General features: G+C 35.6%; 1 protein-coding gene across 3 annotated transcripts in view; it reads left to right on the top strand.

Annotated features, from left to right (window-relative positions):
- LOC149805266 (spermatogenesis-defective protein 39 homolog) overlaps positions 1 to 26,859 on the top strand; it is a 173,426-nt gene that overhangs the window by 19,412 nt on the left and 127,155 nt on the right. For all 3 annotated transcript variants that reach the window (XM_089948965.1, XM_089948956.1, XM_089948972.1), the window contains 3 exons: positions 5,272 to 5,355; positions 8,279 to 8,423; positions 18,903 to 19,016. In XM_089948965.1, coding sequence (XP_089805091.1) covers positions 5,278 to 5,355; positions 8,279 to 8,423; positions 18,903 to 19,016 — 337 coding nt within the window. In that variant the 5' untranslated portion in view covers positions 5,272 to 5,277. The remainder of the gene's footprint in view (positions 1 to 5,271; positions 5,356 to 8,278; positions 8,424 to 18,902; positions 19,017 to 26,859) is intronic.

Here is a 26,859-nt window from a genome sequence, read left to right on the forward strand (position 1 = left end):
GATGCTATTACAGGAGCAGTTTTGAACCATGTAAATTTTTTGAAGAGGGTGAAGGAGAAAAGGTTTACGAGAAAGGGCACAACTGGTGAATGGGTCATTGCATTTTTTACCGTGAAAGGGAGTGATTGTCAGAATGAAAGCACCAACTTGAAAGTGTAGATGTCTCAGTACCATTGTAAGTGGTAAGGTATCAACAAAAGATGGCATGATAGAAAGGAAGATCATCAAAACAATTCAACCAGGAAGAACGAATTCGAAGGCAGTGATACCAAGAAGTTTCCAAAGACTCAGTAAGAGCTAACCAGGTCCATCTCACTATCAGTATGATTATCTGATTCAGAGTCATTCATGGAATCGCTATTCATCTAAGAACTTCACAAAAATCAAAAAGGTGACATCAGGAAGAATCAGACTGATTGATGAACATTGCTCACCAATTCTAATAGGAGTTAATACCCCTGGATTGTTTAATGTGATTTCACAAAAAAAATTTGTTCCTCATAATTGTGTAAGGACTTATAATCAATAATCAATTTGACATTGCTGTGCATTTCACTTTGACCAATGATCTGTGCAGTATTATTTTTTGCATTACTGAAAATTAACTTTGTGGAAATGCCAGGTTTCTGTAAATCAGAATAAAATTTAATAAGATTTTGCTAGTTATTTCTTTATTTATATCTGTCCTTAAATCATACATACTGGATTTTGAAAATATTTTTTTTATTGAATTGAAATATTGTTAAAGATTTCAGATGTTGCAAATTATAACAGTTTATATGTACGAAAAAAATGAATGCTAAAATCAAAAAATGGTGAACTTCTCTCCCATTTAACTTCATTTTACAAAGCAATATTGATGTTGCTCAGTCTGAATTTACTACAGACTGCATGCAGTATAGTTTCAAGGCAAGAAATTGAGTTCTGGGAAGTGAAATAAAAATGGCGATGTAATATGCAGACATTATGTTTGTGAGTCATCTTACTTTAGCATCGTTTTCAGTTTAAAGAGTGTCTTCTCAGGAGATTTTTCTTGAAAAAATCAGGCCAGTGCAATAGTTTCTTTTAATGTACATGTGCTTTAAGGTTGTAATAATTTCAACACAACTCCTTATGTGCATCTAAACCGAAGATTCCAGGATGTTATGTACCTCTTGGCATCAACACCCTTCCCTCCCCAGGACCACACAACCTTAAAAGTTTGTCATCAAAAAACAGTTAAAAGCATGAAAAAGATTAAGTAAGTCATTTTCAAATGAAACCAAGGATACTGTAAATTTAATTAAAAATAGGAAACAAATGTGACAATCATAAAGATTAATATCGCTGATCATTGCTGGACATTTTGTACCCAAACCACATCATTACCTAAGATACTTTATGCCCAAGATATTTCACACCAAAAACCCTTTGTGCCAAAGACATTTTGAACTCGAGATAGTTTGTACCCAAGTTTTTCTTACTCATAATATTTTGTTTTTTTTAAAAAACACTAACAAAAATGTTTCTGATATGTAAATTTCATTTGTCTGTGCTAAAATAAATTTAACTTCATTGCACAGTTAGAAGATCTCTCAGAATTTGTAGATTTTTTTTGTAGTACCTATCAACCAGTGCAGTTCCATTTACTAAGGGCAGGTGTTCTATAGTTGAGCATGCAAATTTTAACTGCCCAGACTCTTTGAAGTTCTTCAGTTTTATTTGACTCATTTCAAAGACAGTGGTACATTCAGATTTTTGTTGTTTAGATTTATTCACTATTCAGACATGGATAAGGTTACAGGAAAGAAAGATGGATGGAATAATAATCTCTCAAGGGATGATCAAACTGTACAAGAATTTTTTTGAAATCAAAGATCTATATCTAACACTTGATAAGATAAACAAATATCTCCTAGTATTAGGAATAAATATATGTCCTTACAATATTTGTATAATACTGTTGAAGGAAAATTTAAAAAAATACTTAGTAGTAAGTTTTCTAATAAAGCTCTCTATTAGCATATATGTTTGTTTTCATTTAAAAAGATCTTTATATCTGTAAATTTTGACAAATTTATATACTTATAGTTAAGACAGTGATTATAGTAATCAGACGGGGCCCCGAGTGGCCGAGTGGTCTAAAGCGCTTTCCGTTATGGATCACTGCCATCTCACCTCTGTCTGCATGGGATCGAGTCTCAGATTCGGCCAATATGGGTATGTGAGAAACCTTGCCAGTAGCTTCTCGAGGGTCGGTGGTTCTTTCTGGGGATTTCCCGGGTTCTTCCTCCACCATTAATACTGGCCGCCATGTATAGCCTATCGTGTTCTGAAAAATGGCATTTAAACCCTACAACAACAACAACATAGTAATCAGACAACATCTTCTCATTTGTTAGAGGATGAATTAATCAGTAAATTTCTTTACTATTCCAGAATCTGTGCATACATGTATATTTTCTTATAGAATTACTCAAAATATAGATAAAACCAAGAATTTAGAAAAATGCATGTTTTTTTTCATCTCTCCCTCTTTATCTCTAACACTCCTTCCTCAGGCAAGATTAATGCTTCTCAATTACTGGTTAATGCATGGTTAGTATTTTCTGTTCTGTTTATAAAATACAGCACTCCTTTGCCATAAAGTCCTTCATGGTAATGCAGTTCCTGTTATAAAGTGAGAGTAATCATGAATCCTGTTTCATTACATGTAAATGTTATTAAAATTATATGTACAGTGTGATCCCGCTATAGCGCGCTCAGTTATAACGTGAATTCGGATATAATGCAGTCATGGCGTGGCTCCTGAAATTTCATGTATTTTTCTTGTGCACAAAAAATTTTCTTAAAAAGTAAGAAGAGATCGCGTATGAATAATACAAGACGATCATGGCCTGGCTGCAGAAATTTTATATGTATTTTTCTTGTACACGAAAAAGTATTTTTCTCGTACACGAAAAAGTAATTTTTTTTCATTCTTCTTTTTAAAAGTAAGAAGAAGAAAAACGCATAAAAAGTTTATTCTGGGATCGTGTAGGTCTTTGCCAATGTTGCAAACTTGGATTGTTTTTCCTTATTGGCTGCAAAACATACCATGTGGCTTTTTTATTTGTTGGTGACATTGTTGGCTATTTAAACTTTTATATACAGCCATTGGTTTGGAGTGCAGAAATTCAGAGGCCCCATGATAAAGTAAACTATTATATTATGTCTTCTCTGTTTTCACTACAGGTGTATTTGTCATTTAATATGCATCAATTCAAGATGGTAACTGTCGACGAAGCAGGTATTTTACCACCCACATTTATTACCCACACACCCCACACACATTTATTTTGGGAGGGGTACATTTTCTTCAGCTAACTGACTTGGTTGCATATAACACGGTTCGGTATATAATGCGGTCGGGTTTTATGGCTCACAACTACCATGTTATAGCAGGGTCACACTGTATCATGTACTTCATTAGAAGGTAGTTTCACTATTTTAAGGTATATTTGATGACTTCCATGTACTGTGTGTTATAATTAGGAAGTAAGATATACGTTTATGATTTGATTTTTTAACTGTTGCCATGATTCGTATCCTGTCCCGAATCATGCAAGGTAGAGAACCAAATAAATTTAAATAAAAAAGCAGAAATGGCAAAAATGTTTGAGAAGGAATGTGAGAAAATAGGAAAATGATAGATAATTGTGCTGTGGAGAAAAAAAAAAGACATTCAGTGAGCTGAAAGTGAAACAAGCTTTCAAAACTTTATTTGGCTATAAGCAGCTTTTCCTCTTACATACTGAGACAGTTGACATGGGCTGGCTGGTGCATGTATCAAATCCTGCGCTTTTGGATTATGAATTCACTGCTATACCAACTGAGCTATGATTGCTTTCTCAACAGTGATTTGAAGTGAACAAATATTCCAATACATCTGGTCAGTTTTCAACCACATACCTGAAAAATTGGATAGTCCTACGGTGTGAATAACATAACTGATTATCTAATTAGGTTGGAATTATTATGCATGGGAAATTTAAAGGATGTATGTCTTTTTAATAAATTTCTTTATCTCTCGTATATGGTAGCAAAATCTAATATTTATTTTTTTGTACAAATTATTACGACTTGTCAGTAAGAATTTGTCCAGGTACATTATGGGTGTGAACTTTTGTACAAATTGTTTATGGTAAAAATGGAGTTCGGTAAAGTAATTGTCATCTTGGTCAAACATAATCAGTAACAGTGTATTTCTCAAGGCTTGTAAATAATGACCTCCCAAAGAAATATGGATGTATGAGGATTCAAGTAAAGTGAATAATCACCATTAAAAAGACATGTGTAATTAAATTCTAGAAAGTGACACCCATTACAGAAATGATTGATACTGAATGCCTACAAGACCACCTATGACTTTTACTGTACACAATGTTTTGAGTATAATTACACGTGTAGATTGTGTCATGGGTATAAACTGTCTTGGGTCAAAAATGTCATGTGCATGAAGTGGTTGGGGTTCAGAATGTTTTGAAATTCTTTTGTACATATTGTTTGGAACTTGGTTAAAATTTTCATTTATAAAGTGAATTGAGATTAAAGAAACGGTCTAAGGAGTATGACATGGCAAAGCAACAGCCAGTTGTCATTTTAAAACTTTGTAGAGACTCCAGAATGCAGTTTAATTGTACCAAATCAAAGCTTCTGTTAGTTTTTACTTTTGTGAATAGAGTCATTACCCTATTTGATTTAAGTATTTCTTGTTTAGTATTCAGCTTTTTTGGAGAAATGCCAGCAATTAATTTTTTTTAGTACTATGAAACCTGTCTTGAGAGATCACTTTTGCCAGAAAAAATTATCTTTCAAGACAGGTGGTTTCACATTAGAGGTTATCATATTATGTCATGTAACTGATCTGTGCATGAATTCTGTGTTCTTAGATGCCAGGTGATCTTTAAATTCAATTTGTGATCTTTAAATTCAATTTTCTTTTAAGTTCATGTTTACTGTACATATTATAGGTGCCATCCAAGTTGTCCTGTTAATTGTCAATACATCATCTTTTTCATTTTCTTATGCTCAAAAACCTTTTCTTGCTGAAAAAAAGGAAAATATTTGGTGCAGCCAGCACTAATGGCAGCATGTTTAATCCCTATACACAGTCTTAGAAGTACTAATTCAGAATTTATGATTGTTGTGTATACATGTAAAGTTCACCAGTTCATGAATGCCACTATCTCATAACATGTGTTGTTTTCTTGTATAAATGTATTACCTATTTTTTTGTTTGTACCATTACAGTTTGCAATGGATGAGGAGGATGACTATTGGGGATCATCTAGTGTGAAAAAAAACAGAGCAACAGTTAATGTCTTTGATGAAAAGGTGGATCTTGATTTCATTTCTTTTTTGTTTGAATATTTGATGATTTAAAAATCATTTTGTTGAGTCATTATAGAAGTTGTATAAATCTCCTGCCGAATCCAGGTCTTATAATACTTTACTCAGCCCCATATGATGAGGCAATGTGGAAGTTGTACATGACTATTACAAAGTCCATGTTCCTTAAATATAATATTTTACTCAACTCCATATTGAGTTACTATTGAGAATGGTATAAAAACTCCAAAATCCAGGTTTCTCTGTTATGATATTATAGTCAACTCCATATTAAGTCACTATATATAAAAATTATTTGAAACTCTTACCAAGTCCAGGTACCTCTATAATAATACTTGACTCAGCTCCATATTGAGTCACTGTTGGAAGTTTTATGGAACTCCTACCAGTTTCAGATCACTATATCATAATACTCTGCTGAACTCCATATTGAGTCATTATGGAACTTGTATGGAACTCCACCTAACTCCAGGTATCTCAGTTTAAAAATTTTATTTGACTCCATACTGCATCACATTGGAAGCTGTCTGAAACTAAAACTTTACTTTTCTCCAGATTTTACTCAAATTTATTTTGAATATCGAGGCTTGGATCAAGTTTCATTATTGGCCAAATTTTTTATATATATATTACTTAACTCTCATAATTGTAATTATTTATATTTTGTTATTTTTTATTGTTCTTTTTCCTGTTAGTTTTAGAGCCTGTTCAAGCATATGAATTCTTGTTGCAGCATATGCTACATAGCTATTTATGGAACAGTGAATTCTCTATCTGCAGTCTAATAACCATGTTAATATCAAACAAAAAATTCTACCAATGGTAAGCGATTTAAGGTTTTGAACATTCAGCAGTATGGTCTTAAACTTTTATCTAAATTGGCATATGTTTTTGTGAGTAGAAGTTCAATATTGAAAGCAAAGGATGTGTTGTTGATTTTATCACGAGTTCATTTAGACTTGTGAATTGTTATTGTCCAGACACATGAGTAAGGAATTTTCACATCTTCAATTCTATTTTCATATTGATTGACTGTTAGTTACGATGGTGGGTGTAGTGGATCTTCCACCCACCCCACATTGTAACTATCAAGTTCAGGTTTCTTACATTGTAGGACTGTGAATACAGTTGTTAAAATGTTAGTTTTTGAATCCCTCTCCTCCCAATTCCTATATCCATTTACCTTTAGTTTTAAATTCATTTCCAACGAGCTGTAGTGAAAATGCTGTAGTCCCAATGTTCTTAGCAGATTCTGAGTTTCCCAGCTTTTCTTTTTCAAATCTAATCAAATAAAGAATTATTTATATTCAGAGAAACAGAAAAGATGTGTAATTTGATTCTGTCAAATCAGTTTATGCAGTTTTCTAAATAAAATATAAACCCACTGTTTTTATTTCATTTTTAAGGTGTGCAGTGTGTATCCCTTCCAGTTCATTGTTTACATTAGTTACTTTGCACATTACTCTATTTCTAGAAGTTAGTATAAAGTAGTTCTTCTCACAATTTATACAGAAATAAACGAATTTTGTTCTGATCACAGTGGAAATCTTCCCTTCATTTATCAGCTGATTCAGCTGCAATTATATGCTTTCATTAGTTGATGTTAATTCTAAATACTTTAAGGCATGTGCATGCATGTATGATTTCCTTGACAGAGAGAACATGGATATTCAGTTATTTTTAAGACCCAGTGTCAAGAATTTAAGCCCAAGAGTAATCACCTTTTGCTTGTCCACTAGTCCATCTGACCCTCCATTCACATGTAACTATCACTCTGCTACCAAAACATAATCAGATGCCAGTTGGAATGAAAATTAATGCACTTTGATGTGAACATCATTTTGTAGAATTAGATGTCTTTTATGTGTTTGTTTCTTTTACATTTTGGACAGACTTTCCATATCATTATTTTATAACTGGAGTCAGGCTGTTGAAAGCCCATTTTCTCCTAACTTTGGTTTCCTAACACAAGGTCCAGTGTTTAATGTGCTATACAAATCAAATTGCAGTGAGTGGTGTCCTTTTTGATGCATCCATCAGTAACAGCTATGTTATCCAAATGAAATCAAAATAATTTTCAGTTAATAAATGTGATAGCAGTTTTAATGGATTTGGTGTTTGCTTAACAGTCTTGAATTACCCAGTTAACAATTGATTCATCTGGGTAGATGAACAGGACCCAATTCCACCAGATATATTTTCCAAGACTTGAGTAATGACAAAATATCATCTTTTGTAAGTCCACAAAAATTGATGTCAACAAAAATAATTGAATTTATGGTACTCTTTCAGAGCTTTTTGTTACTGAGAGTCCTTGCTTCCAGGACATAAGATTTCAAATTTTTATTTCTACGTGTTTTGAGTTGTTATACCCTTCCACTTTTCTGAAGAAAAATGAAACATTTATGAAACTTTAACATGACAGCTACAAACCTTGACAACATAAATCAGTTATTTTGAACAAATAAATGAAATAAAATTTTAGTTACAAGCTTGATTTGAAGTAGCAGCAAATATTTATGTACAAATTGTCCAGTTTTACTTGACACTGGGGTTACTTTTTTGCATTGTGGGTTAGGTGGGCATGATATTTTAATTTCACTCATTATCCCGTTTATTAATGAAAATGTAAAATTACAACCTAATGCCAGTCATGCCAGTAATGTTTATAGAAATAAACCCACAACAACTTGCAAAGGCTGCACTGATCTGTACAGGAATTTCCATTGTGTATGGCTGTTATTGTCCAAAAGTCCTGACTTTTAATTGAAATTGAATCTTATTTACCTTCTCCATGTACCTGGTTTCCTGTGTGGTCAGGGTGTGTACTTTCAGTTTGGTAAAGTAGTTTTTCAGAATAAGGTTAAATCTATTCAGTTGTTTAGAAATTCCATTTCAAAATTCTCAGGTTGTATTTGAGGCAGCTTCAGACCTTGATAAACTCCGCAAAAACCTAAAGACCCCAGGTGAAGAGGAGGTTGAATGTGTAAACTGGGATGATACACCTGTCACAACCAGACCCAGTATCCAGCAAAAGGCTTTGCAAACATCAGGTAAAAATAAAGACAAATGATTGATTTGGGGGTGAGGGTGTCTTAAATATTCACTGATCATTCTTGCAGTGTAGTATTATGGTTTGAAATTAGAAAGAGTTAGCAAATTTGCAAACCAAACTTTAGTTTTCTACATGGGCAGTAAATAGCTGGCAAAATCTTGTTACCAAAAAATGTGTGTATCATGGTTCCAGAAATATGCTTAGTAGAAGATGCTGAGAAGGATAGAAGCAAGAATATCAAGTGTTTTATCATAGAATTTAAAAAAACTTTTAATAATGTCAGGTGTAAAAGGTTTTTCTAACAGACTTGAATCAGATTTTTCTTGATACAGTCCATTTTTAAATCATCTCCAATCCATTTTTTTTTTAAAGGTTTGTCCACTCCCATTCTGCGACGACCGTCATAAATTATTTGTTCCATATATTAGTTAGCACACGACTGTCATAAATTCTGATTGGTCAAAGGTTTAAATTCATCCAATGAATCTTTGTGTTGTTGTTGTTGGGTTTAACGCCATTTTTCAGCACATGATAGGCCATACATGGCAGCCAGTATTAATGGTGGAGGAAGAACCCGGGAAAACCCCGGAAAGAACCACCGACACACAAGAAGCTACTGGCAAGCTTTCTCACATACCGGTATCCACATTGGCTGAATCCGAGACTCAAACCCATGCAGACAGAGGTGAGATGGCAATGATCCGTAATGGACAGCGCTTTAGACTACTCGGCCACTCAGGGCCCGAATCTTTGTATAATGGAAACTGCTGGCAATGGAAAAAAGAAGCATGCTTGCAAAACATGACATCCTGAGTTGTTGAGAGAGACCATGAAATGAAAAGCTTAAATAAAGGTTTAAAAAATGTATGGAAATGGGAACAGCTGGAGCAAAATGTTGACAGAACATTAGTTGGTCAGTTTATAAGAAAACTGAATGCTAGAGGACTGACATTTTGCGACCTCTGCTCTTCAGTAATTGTGGTTGGAAGAGTTCGGAACAGCACCTACAAAAGAAGCTGCATACAGGAAAATTTAAGCTCAGAAGGCATTTGGAAAAAGTGCAATTAATTACTATAAGAAGAAAGATTTCTTGCATGAGAGAACAGATGTAGCCCTCTGTCAGAATATGCTCATTGCATGTTGCCAATACAAGCACCAGCTTGAAAGAAAAAAGGCTCTCATTGAAAAGGAAAAGAAACGATTGCACATTGAGCCAAAAAAGTCATTGGTGACAAAAAGGAAGTCTAAGGAAATCTTTGCCAAAGCTGCAAAAAGAGCTCAAATGGCATATCAACTGATTGTGTCCATTGGAGAAAAAGACAAGTGAATGTATGGGATTATTTGTATATAGTTGATGTACTTGGGTGTTTATTTTACAGATTTGGTATGAAAAGAGAGAAGTATAATATATTTGCTGCAAAAATTGAGAAATTATTGTGACTTAATTACAATGTGAAGACTGACATGCACATGAAATAACTTCAGCATCAGTAGGATGGAGAACAAAGTCGTGTGACAATAAATATTGTGAAATTATTGAAGTCAAGTTGAACATTTTGGGTAAGTTTATTAATTTTTCAAGTGATTATTTTGGCTTATTTTGTGATCATAGGTTGCACCAGGAGCAGTTTTTTATGAGTGTAAAATGTGATATTGAACCCACAGATTGGGGGTGCTGCCTTTCGAGCCCCCGTTGGGGGAGGACCCCCAAACCCCACTTAAATTTTTTTTAGCTTTTTTTATGGAAGACCAAAATCATGTATGAGAATAGGTGATGAGGTAAAGCAATCTTAATGAAATTGAGGATTTTAATTTATATAAAAAATAACAGGCAGACAACATTCATAGAAAGTGTTACTGGTTTTGACATTAAACATGGATAATACAATAAACAGGATACAAGATGGTACTTTGTAATTTTTCAACATGATAAAGGATTTTTCTTCCCATATTTAATCCTACTTGAAAATACTTTGAGGAGAAAGCATGTATCCCATCTGATTCTGGAAAAGGATAGCACACATTTTATCAGAATTGTAAGATGAGCAGATTATTCTAAGTTGGAGTGGCCGAGTGGTCTAAAGCGCTCTTCGTTACGGATCACTGCCATCTCACCTCTGTCTGCGGCGGTTCGAGTCTAACATTCAGCCAATGTGGGCATGTGAGAAAGCCTGCCAGTAGCTTCTCGTGGGTCGGTGGTTCTTTCCGGGGTTTTCCGGGTTCTTCCTCCACCATTAATACTGGCCGCCATGTATAGCCTATCGTGCTGAAAAATGGCGTTAAACCCCACAACAACAACAACAATTCTAAGTTGGGTTAATTTGATTGTGTTGTATGCAGAACACAACAGCTGAATCTACACTTTGTAAATATTTCCAGTCAAGTCATGAAATCCTTAGTTCTGTAAGAGTTTGGCTTAATTTTTGGCTGGGGCAATGCTAATTAAGTATTCAAGACCAATCACATTACACTATTAGCTAGTTAATTGTTCTTTGAGCATCGTTAATCTGATTTAGATTAAGTGACTCTCTGCAATGCACATGTGCTGAGCTGGGCTTTAAGCTACGTAAGAGTTATTTGATGTTTGTAGTGTTTGCTGTTAATATGTTTGAACAGTTTAGGTTACATGAATATTTGTTATCAATATTAGTAGAATTGCCAAGTCTATCATAGTATAGAGCTTCTGAGAATGTCAGTGAGTTCAGATCCACATCTCAATTTAGATTCGATGATTTTACGGGGCACATCAGAGTAGTGCAGTAACTCTTGCCAATTACCTCTCGTCACCACCAGGTGTCACTAGTTTTTTTTTAGCCTGAGCAATATGTGAATTTGAAGATCTTTGATGGAGGGATCTTTGACACTAACAGTGTAGAGAAGTTGCCAAGCCCCAAATAGCAAACCCCACCTTCCCAATGCAAGCAATGTCTGGTTGTTTTGCCCCACTTAGTAGTCCTACAACGTAAGACACATCACCCAATATTTTTGTTCTGGGTGGTGATGGGTCTTACTGCCTAACTAATGGTACTGTGTTATAATAATTGTTTGTCGGACTTTACTTACACTGATGTCTTTTCTCTAATAAATTCTAATTCTCACAAAAGAAATGGTCCTGTTTTCAAGTTTTGTTGGCCTACATTTCATTTGGCTGGAGAGCAATGAAAGCAAGGAACACTGAAATCAGATTAAGTTAAAACATTATTATCTAACGAAACAGATAAAAATATATTATGCCTATTGGAACTGTAAGCAACATTTCATTTTGTTCAAGAAACATATCCTCCACATGAACCTACTTAAATATACTTTGGCATACCTCGACTACTGGTACATTGCAACAAATTCAAATGTATGTCAATGGAACATGAAAATGCGTCCATTTGCTAGTGTGGTATTTTCATTCCGCCAGGATAAAAACAGCACAGTAGGTATATTGCACAAATTAGTGAAAGTGTATCAGTATAGGCTGGCAAGTGTGTGAGATATTCCTGAAAATTTGACTACTCATTCCGATGTCAACTGACATCAGAACATGCTATGCAAGGCTGTTGTTTGGATAGTAAGACATAGCACTAAAACAAAAACAACATGTGCTGTGTCTTACATTGTAGGACGGCTCCACTAGTAGACCTCAAATTAAAGCATAAACTCCTTTTTCAGAGTCAATTTCCCTGAATAGATATTTGCTTTAAGGCTGCAGCATCAGATATTTCATTGTCTGGGGACTGATCACCAGGTGGATCTCAGATAGCATTTTTTTAAAAATTTAGTCAAGTTTCCAGAAGAACCCATCACACCTGGTCCTTCTTAGCAGTTTGGTTTGCTATATTCATCAGGTGACAGAGGAGGATAAGATGTAAAATTTGATAAGGCAGTAAATTGAGTTTACTGCCTTCTTTCCCTAGATCAGTGTTCCAAGTGTGTTGGATTGTATGAGGCTAGGATCCTTTCCAGTTTGGAACAACTCTCCAAGGCACAATCCAAGTTGGACCTACTGTTGCTTCTTCACTTAATGATGGTGAGAGAGCTGACTCAGAAATTGTCTAAAAACTAAGAAGGGACTATTTATCAGAATAGGTAGTTTGTCACTTATTGTTTTCTTTGATCCCTTGTTTCAGCCAATAGATAAAGGGATCATTCACCTGTTTTTGGCCCCTTAAGCTCCCACTTTAAATTTGGTGGCCTCGAAGATGGAGATCTCTACAGGGACCTGGGGCCATCTCCAAGCCAAAGCTTTTGAAATATTGAATGTACTGACACTTGTTACAATGGCCTGGCATGCCAGCTGTTTTTTTAAAGGCCTAATTCAGTTAAGTGGGAATATTTGTTTCCAGCAATCTTGCAGAGATTATTACAGACCATGGCAAACCCATCGAGAAATATGATTTTGTTGTCTATGGTGCTCTCCGCAGAGCTACTTCACCTCAGGAGAGATACAAGCATTGGAAACATCCAAGGTTTTGCTGGATCATCACAAAAGTAATTCACAGGCTGTTTAGTGAGCTAATCCCTATAGTGGTCTTTCAGGATTTAAGTGGTGCTGTACAGTTTCGTATTTTGCATAAGGTTAGAATTTTAAAGAAAAAGAATTTTCCCAGGGTTCCTTACTGGCTGTACTGGTTATTTATAAAAGATCTTGTATATCCTAGGTATTGTTCAGAGATCCTTTAATTCCCTTTATTTTGGTGTATGATTGATGGGTGTAACATTGGTTATAGAGTATACACCTTCGCCTTACTCCAGATGTGCACCTTTCAAAAAACTGCTAGCTCCACTTGGTCATTTTCACTTCCTGGACTTCAGAGGCAAATTGTAAAAAAAATGAATCAATAACTTTTTTCACATTTGATTTGTTTGGTAAATCATCCATTGCACTTTCAGACACTGGTATTGTCTAGTTGAGAAAAATTAATTTTCCCTATTTTAATAGGTGCAAAGATAGTGTGCTTTAGACTAATTCAGGCTGATTTGTTTAACACAAGGGAGCAGTCATTTGAGTTAGCAGTTTCTAAAGAAATGTCAGCCACGTTACATCAGAGCAGCATAGAGGTATGCCAACATTCTCTCCACTGTGCATGTTTCAAATGCAAACAACTTCACCTTACATGCGTCACTCTTTCAAAAGTACATAATAACTGGTGGGATCAACAACACCAGTCTCTGTTTATGGTACCAGTTCCAGCTAAACTGATGAAGAAACGCCCTCATTCTGAAAGTTGAGCAGCTCCTTCTCATTGGTTTAAACATGGAAACAATCAAAATCAGAATGAGTCTCAGCTTAAAACCCCTTCTACTCATCTTTCTCATGATGAGGTGACAGGAAGTCCAGGAGAGAAGTCTATGAACACAACCACTTTCTCTGTGTAGGGTGGCAGTCATCTCAGGAGACATCACTCTCTCTGTGTCTCTCTCTCTTTGTCTCTGTCTCTCTTTGCCTGTCTGTCTCTTTCTGTCTGTCTGTCTGTCTCTCTCTCTGTGCAAAGTCTCTCTCTCTCTCTCTCTCTCTGCAAAGTCTCTCTCTCTCTCTACAAAGTCAGCCTCATCCCAGTGTCCCAGTAGATGGCACTTTAAGCCTTTATTTCATAGACTTGGTCAGACCTTTCAGACGACATGCGAGTTATTTCCACAATAAGGGAGAGTTATTGGCTTTTTAATTTCCATGGCCCTCCACCTCACTCAAGGACCCCCATTTAGTTCCGCAAGTGTCATCTGATATTTCTTCAGGAAGAGGTATACTTCCTTGTAAGGAAGGACACAGTAGAGAGGGTAAAGAAAACAAGAAGTCTCAGATTTTATTCCAGGATTTTCTTAGTTTCAAAAAGAGGATGAAAGTTTTGAAAGTTTTGATTCATCATTGATCTTTCCCTTCTTAACAGATTCCTTCTGGAAGAATGGTTCAGGATGGAAACAACTGCCTCAGTCTGGAACGCCACCAGGCTATATGTACGGGCAGTTTCCATAGATCTCACGGATGCTTTTTGTCACATCTCCATCTTCCCAGCTCACAGGAAATTTCTGCATTATTTGTCTGGGACAGGAGATCTTTCAATTTCAGGCTCTTTCACTCATCCTACGATCCACTCCCAGAGCCTTCAACAGGATGATGGGTTTAACAGAAGCTTATACAGGGTACTGAGGGGTTTCCTTCCTTCAGTACTCTTGAGAACTGGTTGATCAACAATATTCTTAAACATGTTTTCTGATGGATCTGTTTTTAAGTATCATTGTCGACTGACTACCTATTTCTCCTTGAGACTGAGCATAGCAGCAGACTTGGTTCCCCTAGGAAAGGTTAAAGTGTTGCTTCTAGTAAGCTGATGACCTCACAAGGATGCCCTGTTCTGATGGATCCATTTAGGATCCAAGTTTAATCATCATCTGAGTTTATGGAATAATCACTACATATTTCTGATGGGAATTCCAGTTCCTTCTGCAGAACCTCATTACTTTACAATGGTACCGCATATTCTGGCCTGGGGGGAAGGTGGGGGTCACCAGGAGCACATGTAAGTAGTCTAGCAGGCCTGGTGTACTTGGGAAAAAGCTTCCCTCTACATCATCCATCTAAAAATGCAGGCCTTCTCCTGGAACTTTTTGCATCAACTTTTCAAGACATCACTGTGTCATGGTCACTAGAGACAACATGTTGGTCAAGGCATACTACAGATGCCATTCATGCCCCTTTTCTCTGCTAGGAATTTTAAAACATCCTTCATTGGACAGCTTTGGAGGACATCATTCTTAGAGTCGGCTACATCCTGAGCAAGAGGAATATACTGGTGGACAGCTTCTCCTGACAGTTGAGCAGTCCTCATAGAATGGTCTCTTCATTAATCAGTAACCATGACACTTTCTCAACTGTGGACAATAATACACTTGTTCACAATGAAACTGATCAATAATCTTTCTCTTTGTCTTTCCAGTCCCAGACCAGAGGGCATGGAAAGTAGATTCCCTTCAGTTTTAGGTCAGATAGATTATGCCTATGCCTTTTCATCTTCCAAAACAATTCCACAAGTTCTTCACAGAGTCGGGACTTCCAAGTCATGGCTCCTGATAGCTCCCCTGTGGCCTCAGAGATTGTAATTCATTTTCCTTCTTGAACTGTCAATCAACATGCCCAGGGAATTACAGTTTTGTAGAGATCTAATGTCACATCATGGAGGGTTCATTTCAGTAGCATTTCTCAAAATCTCCACCTTCACATCTGGCTAATATCAAATAATCTATCTGCCAAACCTATTTTAGAGCAATGCATTGCTTAGGCTAGAATGCAGTTGATCTGGGTTTATAATGCCAAGTTGAGAATTTTCCGTAATTGGTGAAAAAGCATTGGTCCTAACTGCCCCATTTAATAGTTGCAAATATTTTTTTTTTCTCTTTGAAGATATAGATTGCTCAGTGACCTCCATTAAGGGCAGTAGAGCAAACTTCTAGCACTCATCAATTCTCTTTGGCTCCGCTATAGTGTTGGACTCATGTCTTTAAGAGCTGATAGGTAGTTTGGGCACTAGAGACCAGTTTCTCACTTGAATACTGAAGCGAGACCTCTTGTGTGTTCATAGATTCCTGTCAAAATTTCCTTATGAACCTTTTAGCGAAATTTCTGTTGAGAATCTTCCTCTTGCCATTGAAAAGGAGGAGTCAAATTTGTGCTTTGTCATTGATAAAGGACTGTTTATGTTTCATGGTAACCATGATTTGGTCTTTCTTCTTTGCTAACCAGGGTATCTGGTCAAAAATCAACTACCTTTGGTAGCTTTTGTTCTTTTTTAAATCCACAGTCTTAGTTTGTATCAGTTCTTGGGATGATAAAGATAGACTTGAGCCATTACCCAGTTTGAGCTTTAAGATTCTATCTAACTTGATCAAGAGAAAAAAGTATGGGCTGTAACTCGCTTTTTCTCTCTTTAAAAGGTACTCAGGTATGTCTGCAGCCACTATCTTGAGTTGGATTGTTCAGTTCAATCTCTTACTGAGAGATCAATCTTTCTTCTTGAAACTCAAAGCCCATTATGTGAGGGCAATGCTGCATCTTGTTTCTTTTTTAATCATTCCTCTTTGGATGATGCCACAGAAGCTGCATTCTGAGTTTTCAAACTCCATTTCCTCCTCATTTTACCTTTGGTCATTGGTGCATCAAAGTGAGGTTATTTATGTGTTATATCCAATAATATCAGTCAAGCAGGTTGTTAGAACATCATCCATTTGGCACTTGAACATTCTACTGACAACAATAGTAAGTCCACGTTTTCTTTTTTGTTTTTAAGTTCTTTATTTTCAGAAAGAAAGAAGAAAAGATAATACTCATAGTGATACAAGAGAACAGAATAATATGTAAGGGCTAACAAATACTCAGACTAGTACAAGTAACAAAAACAAATCTTGGGTTATTTAATAGCAAGCATAGAATTATTTATAGCCCGTCTACTACATCTATACAAAGTTGAAACAATTACATGAAGTTAATGGGGGGGCATCATGCCGAAGACACGTAGCATGATGTCCCACCCAGTCACATTATCCTGACACCAGGTTGACCAGTCCTAACACTAACCTCTTAGCTGCCTCACTTGGCACTCAGCATTAAGAGGTTAGTGTTAGGATTGGTTGGCCTGATGTCAGGATAATGTGACTGGGTGGGATATATGCTACATGTCTGTGGCATGATGCCCCAGTGCTAGACATCACTATAAACTGTCACACTGCAGATATCGTAGTGATATGACTGAAAAATTGTTAAAGCTACGTTAAAAATCCAAATCACACACACACACACACAATGCCAGGATTGCAAAGGCCAGCGCAGCCTTCAGGAGTCTACACGCCAATGTCTGGAACAGGAGAGGCATTAGTCTACAGACAAAGCTGAAGGTACATAGAATGATAGTACTACCTATGTTACTATATGCCTGCAAAACCTGGACAGTGTATCAGTGCCATGCAAAGAAGCTGAACCACTTCCACACAACTTGCCTCAGAAGAATCGACAACTTCAAGTGCAAGGCTGGTTCCCATCAGAAAGACCAACAGGACTCCATTTTCAAACCAATATCTAGAAATTACACCTTATTTCTAATTTTAATATTTGAATTATACCAGGTTTATGTGTCTGCAGCAAATTCTCTTTACTATTTGTTTCATGTTTATGTAATAATCTTTTGGATTTTTTTAATACTTTTTTAACAAAATCTGTTTTGAATGAGATGGGTCTTTTTATAAGTAGAGAAGATGCAATAAATATATTTGTCCATTTCCCATTAGATATTAAGAATCTTCTCAGTCAGATCAGTTTGATATAATCATTAAATTCATTATATTTATAAGTTTATTATCTCCTTTCCTATATTCTAGAATCATCATGTTTCCTTTTGCTTTATTCCTTTCACTGTTCCAAGGAATTTATAGAAAAGTGAATCAGGTTCTTGTATCACTTTATGAGGAGGGTTTGGTAGTGAAAAACAAGTGAGTTAATTTTGATAATGCCAAACTTTTCATAACTTAGTTTCCAATAAGGTGCAGGAAATCTTTTCTACCACAGAACCAGGAGGTTTTTAATTTTCTTTATGTTGAGATTGTGTTTTAGATTTAATATATCATTAAAGTTCAAAGAAAATGTTCTGCCAAGGTAAGTGAATTCATTAGAGTTCCAGTCTAGATCATATTCTGGACAAGAATGTCAGGTAACGTATTCTTGCTATTAAATTGTTTTGGGGAGGGGGCCAGGGTTAAACTAATTTTAATTATTTAATGCGTGCTTGCTATTATGCACAATTCCCTTCTCCCATTATGCTCTTATTTCCTTCAGTCTCAGCTGATTTCAGAGAAGGAAGATAGTGGAATAAGGTATCAGACTGGATAATTTGTTTTAAATTTTAGACCTCCAGTTAATAATTGGAGGAGGGAATTTAGTCTTTGTGCCAGGAAAGGAAATATTATGCAGTAATAGCAGTTAAGTATTGCATAATTAAAGTTAGTTGTTCTCACATTTTACACCCATAAAAAATAAAAAATTTAATGTACTATTGTTGTGCAAGTGTTATGTGTGGCAGTTATTAATTGTCACCTGTTATTTGTATGTCTGTCATAGTTGGTTGTAAGGCTTATAATAGCTTGTATTGAACTGTTATAATTAACTGTACATAGCTCTAAATAAAGATTGTTGTCTTGTGTTTGAGGTTCACCTGTACAGTAAAGAAATTTCATATTTAAGAATAACACTGATGTTGCATTTAGTCATCTTTAAGGTGGAAGAAACTAAAGTATCTGGAGGAAACTCAACCCACTGACACCAGTATATGTCAGGAATGAATGAACCCAGGGCCACAGCCAGATACAAAGCATACATTGCACCACCACATTATTTAAGCCATCACAAGATAAAATCAGTCTTTTGGATCTGTTTTTATCTGGTTCAACAGATAGAACATCCATTAAGGTCACATTAATCAGTCATGGTTATTCCTTTAAATTTCAGTGAAAATATCAGATTCCAGTCTTGATCCATTCAGGGGTCCTACAGTACTGCCTAGGGCACCAGAGGGACAAAGATCCAGTTTGCAGTTGAGTGATGAACCATCCATAGATGCAAGTAAGTAAAGGCAATATAATCTAGTTTTATTAGAGCCCTGCAAAATGTAGGGGCCCAGTAATAAGTTTTTTTTTGTCCACATGTCCGTCCATCTGCAAGCACTGCTTAAAACAAATTCAGTAACTCTTTGACATAGTCTAGTGCCATTTAGTTGGTGAGCTGCTTCATAATTACCTGTCAGTGAACAGGTTGGTTTTCAAAGTTTTCAAAGGTTTTATCATACCAACTCCAGTTTTAGCTCACCTAACCATAAGGCTGGGTAGGTTTATCCTATGACACTGCATCTGTCGTCCATTTGATTTTCAACAGTTGCTTTCTACCAACATGGAAGCCATATTTCTGATCTGAATTTGATCAAACTTGTAGTATACACTTTTTTCATTATGATCTCAGACAAGTTCGATGGTGAACAAGATCCATGAGGTGATATTGCATCTTATAGTCTGAGGTTGTTACCATTCTAGAGACTGAAGTTAGATTGAGACTTACTCAGACTTTGTAAAGATCCTTATATCATCATGGTTTTAGACAGTAATAAGCGAAATCTGCTCATATTAATGAGATGATCTCGCATCAGATTGCTTGAGCTTGTAACTCATCTAAAGACCATTTTTCTCTTATGATTTGGATAAAACTTGGTAATTCACTTTATGTAATAAAATTGTTTGGATGAGCCTGATTCATTATGCTTTTATCTTTGGAAAGAATCATGTTAAAACTAGTAAAATAGGTCAAATTTACATGTTATAAATGTTGGGGAAACAGATTACCTATGGTTAGGTTCTTACAGTGTTGCAAAAGACTTGAAGTGTTAAACTGTCAAGTTATGTATGCACAAACAATACTGGACCCACTTGGGAATTTTATTGACAGAGTTACAGGTCATTTTTGATCATTTGGATCTTCACAACAGCAGTTCTTGTCATTAGCATACAAAGGAACTTATATTGTATCCTGATAACAATCATCTAGACATAGAAGATTTTGGAGTGTGTGATTTGGATTTTTAACGTAGCTTTAACAATTTTTCAGTCATCTTTCTACAATATCTGCAGTGTGGCAGTTTATGGTGATGTCTAGCACTAGGGCATCATGTTTCAGACATGTAGCATGATGTCCCACCCAGTTGTGTATCCTGTCAACAGGTCAACCAGTCCTAACACTAACCTCTTAATGCTGAGTGCCTACCAAAGCAGCTGCTAATACCATTATTATTAGTCTTTGGTATGACATGGCTGAGGTTAGAACCCACAACCTCCCACAAATAACGCAGACGATTTAACCACTAGGCCACTGGAGTGGTCAGACATAGAAGAAAGAGCGACCTGAAGGAAACTGGATGCATTCTCATCCATATGCAAGGGTGGTCTAATCATCTCAGTCCCTGATGAGTTCCACTATCATTGTAACTCATCAGAAGATAAAGTTCTGGTTGATGCGTTGGTTCGTTTGATCACGATGTCTTATTTTTTAGATGTTTATGTACCTCCTAACAACTGGTACAGTCAACATAGCCATCTTTTGGGCCATGTGAAACAAACACAACTGGTTGATTGTAGACAGTATTATCAAAAAGTAGTTATTGAAGCTGGTGAATGCAGTTCAAATGATATAATTGTTTAATGCAGCTTAGTGTCAGAGTGAAGCTGCTATGCAGTATGACTTGATCAGGTAAATTCTTCTCCAGAATGAAATAAAGCCCACAAAACAGACAATTTCATCATCATTTATTTAGTAGGCATTTCAGATAAAAAATACATCTTGATATGAGAAATGCATTTATAAATTATAAATGTCAGTATATACAGTTTATTTCTTTTGAGCAACTTTAGAAGATTAGCTGTTACATTAATCCTACCATAAGGTCAGATTAGTTTAATTGCATTAGCAGAAAACTCTGAGGTTAAGCCAAATGTCATATACTGCTATACTAAAGCTGATTCAAGATCATGTATCTAGTTACTTGTATTGATGTGGAAAAAGGCTAGGAGAAATTAATATCCAGTAAATTACATTTTTAGTCCAAAACCTTAGCTTAAAAAGCTCTTAACAATCTGTGGTAGTCTGATAAATATATATACAGAAACAGACATATACCACATCTGTTGCAGCAGTTACCAACACTTTTATACTATTACTGTTCCTTCTACTAACAGCAGGAGTAGTAATAGTAGTATTACTTACCTGCCAGCTTTCTTAACAATAGTGCAGGATTCAGAATCAACTTATTTTTAGTATTAGGAGCAGTTTGATAGTTATAATATTTTAAAATACCAAATATCAGGTTATTTTCAGTGTACACTAGCATAGTTTATATTTTCAAATAAACAATGTACAAAATATTACTAGCAAGAAACTTCTAGTTAATTTTTTTATTCAGCTAGTTTCAGAATTGTGAGTAGCTAACTGATAGCTTACAAGCAGCAATTTTGAACCCTGGTGGTGGTGGTGTTTTTTTTTTACTTGTATGAGGCATTTTGTGGATTGATTTTGGTGCTCTTAGCATGCTGAAGTCACTGACTAAAAAGTGTTGTTTAATATTATTAATTAGATATAGTGCTGCATTAGTTTTGCAAAATTTAAAATTCATGGGGAAAACAATGATAAATATTTTATGATCTAAATACCAGAATAAATTAAACTAATTGTGTCATGTCAGTATCTTTTATATTATTCATCTTTTTGAATTTTTCATATGCAGTGCTCACAATTTATTATAAGATTAATATATTACATATTTTATCCATGTTTTTTTCTCTCTTTTGTTTTACATTTTCCTGGTCAGTGGTTCCAAATTAGTGCTCTTAGTCGAAATTTACTAGTTACTTCCCCTGATGAGTTTCTTTGTGTACCAGTAGGATGTCACTTCAGCTGCAAATACTACTGCATACTACTTGATTAAAACCAGTAAATTGCATGATTATCTCATGCTGAAGGCAGAAGTAAGCTTTAAAATCATTCTAAAGTGAGGATCTTCTTCAAAGGTGACTGATGTACAAATAGAAGAAAATATGACACCTTATCCCCTGCATTCCATTTCCTTTGTCATGACTGCATTTTGGAGAATTGGTGTTTCTTCTTAAAATACATTACTGGGTCATAAAACATTGTACATACACTACCTCACAAATCCAGTCTTTCCAAACTTGTTTTTAGCAATAAAAGTGCTATAAGTAATATGTCCAACTAGGTGGAAGTCATACAAAAGTGATAGCACAAAATCTGATCCATACTTCAGTTACTACTTCTGCACATGCTACAAAGCATGCTTTTCCGCAAAAAAAACCCAGCTGATTTCCACTTGTACCTTTTCACCATTTGTGCGATTGTAAGGAGCTTTCTCACGCTGGTGTATATCTCAGCTGTATTTTTATCTCTTGCTTTACTCAGTCATAAATGAATATTTCAGTGCCATTTTAATTACCTGTCCTAAGGTCTGTAGTACTTCATTTCATCTCTGTACTCATTCTGGTATATGAATTCTTTTAAGTAATTGTATATTATTATATGCTCATTTTTTTCTCCGTTAACTTTACATTGTCAGAATTGTTCAGTATTACCCGATACTGAACTCGCATGCAAATACACATATTGCATTCACGTTCAAAAATTAACTACTTTCTATTGTAAACAAACTATGGATGCAGATGCCAGCACTTTTGATTTGTAAACAAATCATGTACACTCACATAAGAGGCGCTTTACGTTGTAGTTGTTTAAATTTGTTTCTGAATGAATTAAAACATGTTTAGTGGACTGCCACATACCAGTTGCTTTGGCACATTCCGCGTTAAATTTGTTGATACAATGTTTCTGATTTAGGCTAGCTACAGTATACAACAGACACAAGAAAGGGTCCTTACAAATAACTTAAAAGTGACAAGTCATATACTGTCTTCTTTAGCTGGTGATAAAAATATCCAAAAAAAAATACTTACAGTTTTACATCCTGAATTTCCTCAACATGTACTTTCTGAGTTCTGCAAATCCGAATTACATGAGCCATGTCATAGGTTCTCAATCTTGATTACACATTTTGAAATTGTACTGTATTTTCGATGATAAGTGCAAATAAGCATTAAATTCCATAGCGTCTTTTTGATAATTGCAATAGAAAAACTTCATATTTTTCCCACATTATGATTTCAGACATTCAATGACAGAAACAGAAACACATTTGCAGATGTCAACATGCTTCTCCCTCGCTTCTTCAATCTGATGTATTTGATGTGAAATTGCCACATATAAATCCAGTCCATTATCATGAAATTTCGTAGAATGGAAAAAAATACCAAAATCTATTCATTCCATATCAAATGGAAAAGTTGTTGCAGTGTGCATTCATTCACAATATGACTCCAAATTTCAATTTTAACTAGACACGTCATTTTCTTTCGAAAGTTATGTCGAGTGTGCGACTCAGTTCAGATTTATCTGGGCGGAGTTATGTGCGCAGTAATAATGTTGTTGTGTAATGATGAATATGCACTTGTGTATTTAGTTTCGAATGCAGCATACATTCAGTTACTTTGTTTCGTGTAGTGTATTTTGTTAATATAATTAAGCATTAGGTAGAATAAATTTTTTTAGCATATAATAAAAAGGTTACTGCATTTGTATGGGAAAATATGGACTCGTTTTGTCGGATGGATATACTGTACTCCCAAGGGCATGCAGTATTTCCATTCGAAAAACTCGTTCATATTTTCCCATACAAATGCAGTAACCCATAATTTTTACACACCATAAGGTCATTAATGTAATTATTTCAGACATTTGTTTTTGTTGTTAGCATCCTCTTCACATGGGCTGGACAAAATGCACAGGTTGCAACCCTTTTAAGCTGGCAGAAGGTGACCATGTTGCCTATGTCAATTGTATGGGATGCAGTTCAGGTCACATCTGTGACACATGCACAAAATGGTCCAAATATGGAGGGGCATCTGCCTTGGCAAAGTAAATTAATTGGGTAAGTATGAGAAGAGGAACACACCAGCTAAAATGCAGAATTCATCAGTATCACTGCCAGTACCACCTCACTATGCAGCTTCCTGTTAGCAGAGACTTTGAAGGTGGAGTACTGACTGGTCCATAAGAAAATTATGCAGGCAACATGATCATGAACTTCACATATAGTGCTAGCCCTGCCCTAACCTCAACTATTGAAATATTTCTTGTTGGCTGTGCCTCTAGGGCCAGTATGATCTTGATATAATGGCCCATCAGGACTAGAGATGGACATGATAACATATGGTAGTTGTATGGGAATCTCTCTGGATACCCAGTACTGGAACTTGTCATCAGATGTTAGTCAACTACAGACAACTCCAGTTCACACTCAGTGTACTTCATACAGTGAACTTTTTTCCCAATATACCTAGTCCTGGCTTCATAAAAAATATAGCTCCCAGCATCTGACATTGCTGGTTCCAGCAGTGAATTTGACTTGGGAATTTTGTATTCCTGGCACTGGCATCAAAGGACAAATGTCCTCTATTCAATACTGGCTCTCTGGAAGGATTGCAAACCAACACCAGCAACAGCATGATCCAATCTGTGATGACATTCCACTTCATAATGCTTGGTTTTGTTCCTGGAACATCAACAATTCCCTCAAAGAATATATTGTGATAGTGTGACAGTTTGGCTAGATTTCCAGTCTAGTTCACTATCCATTGCTGGTTTCACCAATTTTATTACAGGCAGGGCATGGTGCATCCATGTCACTGTGTTCTTCTGTGTTTGCAGTCTTGTGCTCACAGATGGTATCATTGCTACTTGATCTGATGATATCCAGAGAAGATTTGGCTCTCTGCACTTTGGTTGAAGAAGGCTTCCAGCTTGTGACATGAGGGATTTTTTCTGCCCCCATCTTTGACCTCATTATCTATGTACAAAATTCTCACATCTACTGATCTATTGGTCATTAAGGCCATCAGACTTTCAAACAGGAGTCACTTGTTTTTTACATTGTTTAGAGAGGCAGTGAAGCCTCATCCATGATTAACCCTGATGTTTCATGCTTGTGAGAGTCAAGTGGCTGGCACATTGTTTTGTAAATCTATATTTGTTTAACTTTTGTATATGATTATAGATTGTAAGGGTCATTTGTAAACAACATATCTAACTTTTTCCATTTTATAGATAGTACTCTTAGATAATGTAAACATGTTAACATGGCCTTTTGACCTTAGTAGGTTCTAGAGGTGTACCTGCTTTTTGTCTTGTTTAGAAGTTATAAATATATTGTTTAGTTGGATTTGAGTTCAATTTCTACTCATAGAATGTTCTAGAAGAGAATTTGTTTACAAATTTGATCGGAAAATGACCCACATCCTGGTCTTCTTGTTATTTCTTAGGTTTTTATATAAGTAAACAAAATTATTCATTTCTACAGTAAGTTCATTTGTGTTCAGAGATAATTTGAGGAATCATTTATCTAAAAATTATTCATTGGAATTACAATGTGCTCCTTGATATTTTGGACTAAATGATGACTTTGGGATTATTTTGAATTCATTCAAAGACTTAATGGAGTATATCATTGTGATACATAAAGACTGTTGGCACATCAGTTCATCCAATACTACTGGCATCTCACTTTGGAACACTTTACTTTTTGGATTTATGATAGAACTGTTAGCATTATTTGTGATTGTATTCACAGTATTGTAAGTCCATTTTAAATTTTCACTTTGTATTCTGGTGAAAAAAATATTTGTTGAATTATGCAAATTTGTTCGTTCTACTTTTTACTTTTACTTAGTTAAAGACTATAGAGTTGTAAAAATATGTTCTGTATAGGGTAGCACACACATGGTGAACTTACATGTTGTAGGAAATTATGTCTTTCTCTCATTTATGTCCATTAAGGAACACCATAAAGCTATACTTAAATCAGGGACATATAAACCAATTCAGAACACTCCTTTTTGTTCTGGACATTATTCATTTAGTTTTTGAACTTCAGTCCTTGGATATTCATGAGAATTATAGACTGAGTCATATTGCAGTTCCAAGAAACCTCCATGGCTGACTTTTGACTTCCTGTACATCATTCTGCAGAAACACCTGGTGAGTTATATTCTAGATCAAGACCTGAAATTCCTTGTTTTATTTTTATTCTCCCCTGGATTCCTTGTGAACAGTGACAAATCCAAAACCATCCCATCCCAACATTTTATCCACTTGGATATGGACTTTATCAAGAGCTTGCCTTGAAAATCTTCGAGATGGTGTCTACCAGATCTCTCAAAGAACCACATCTGAGTCTGGCAATATCTTATAGTTAGGCCTCTTCAGTGTTGTAGTGGACTTGGCCACATGTCTAAAAGACCATTGCAGATGACTTTCTTTTTTCAGTGGTGTCTAAACCTTTTCCCACTGGATCAAGTGATCCCAGTTTCAAAATACATGAGGTCCCATTTCTGTAAATGGGAGAACATGACTTCTGGAATGTTTACATCCATTTTAATCTGTAGAAAAATACACAATGAACACATTTTGTTCATGGTAGGAGATGCTGTCAGGGAAGGGTATTCATTTCCTATTTGTTGACTTCACTGGTAAATTACATAAGATGGCAAGGGTGAACCAAATCCTCAGAACTCAGCCTTCTGGTTTGGGATTTTCTCAGATGGTATAACCATTGGCAGATCCACATCCAAATCTGCCACATTCTGGGCAGACTTGGTTTTATAGTGACTAACTGTCATGATGGACTCAACTATTTTAAACAAAATGGTCTGTTCACCCTTCAGTATTCAAACTAATCTTTGCCCACTGGAGTTGTCCACCAGTGGATCTATTTGCAAAAAGGTGAAATGAAGCATTCTCTCTCCAG

This window comes from Sinohyriopsis cumingii, chromosome 2 (genome assembly GCF_028554795.1).
Source record: "Sinohyriopsis cumingii isolate HCF-2022 chromosome 2, ASM2855479v2, whole genome shotgun sequence".
NCBI lineage: Eukaryota > Metazoa > Mollusca > Bivalvia > Unionida > Unionidae > Sinohyriopsis > Sinohyriopsis cumingii.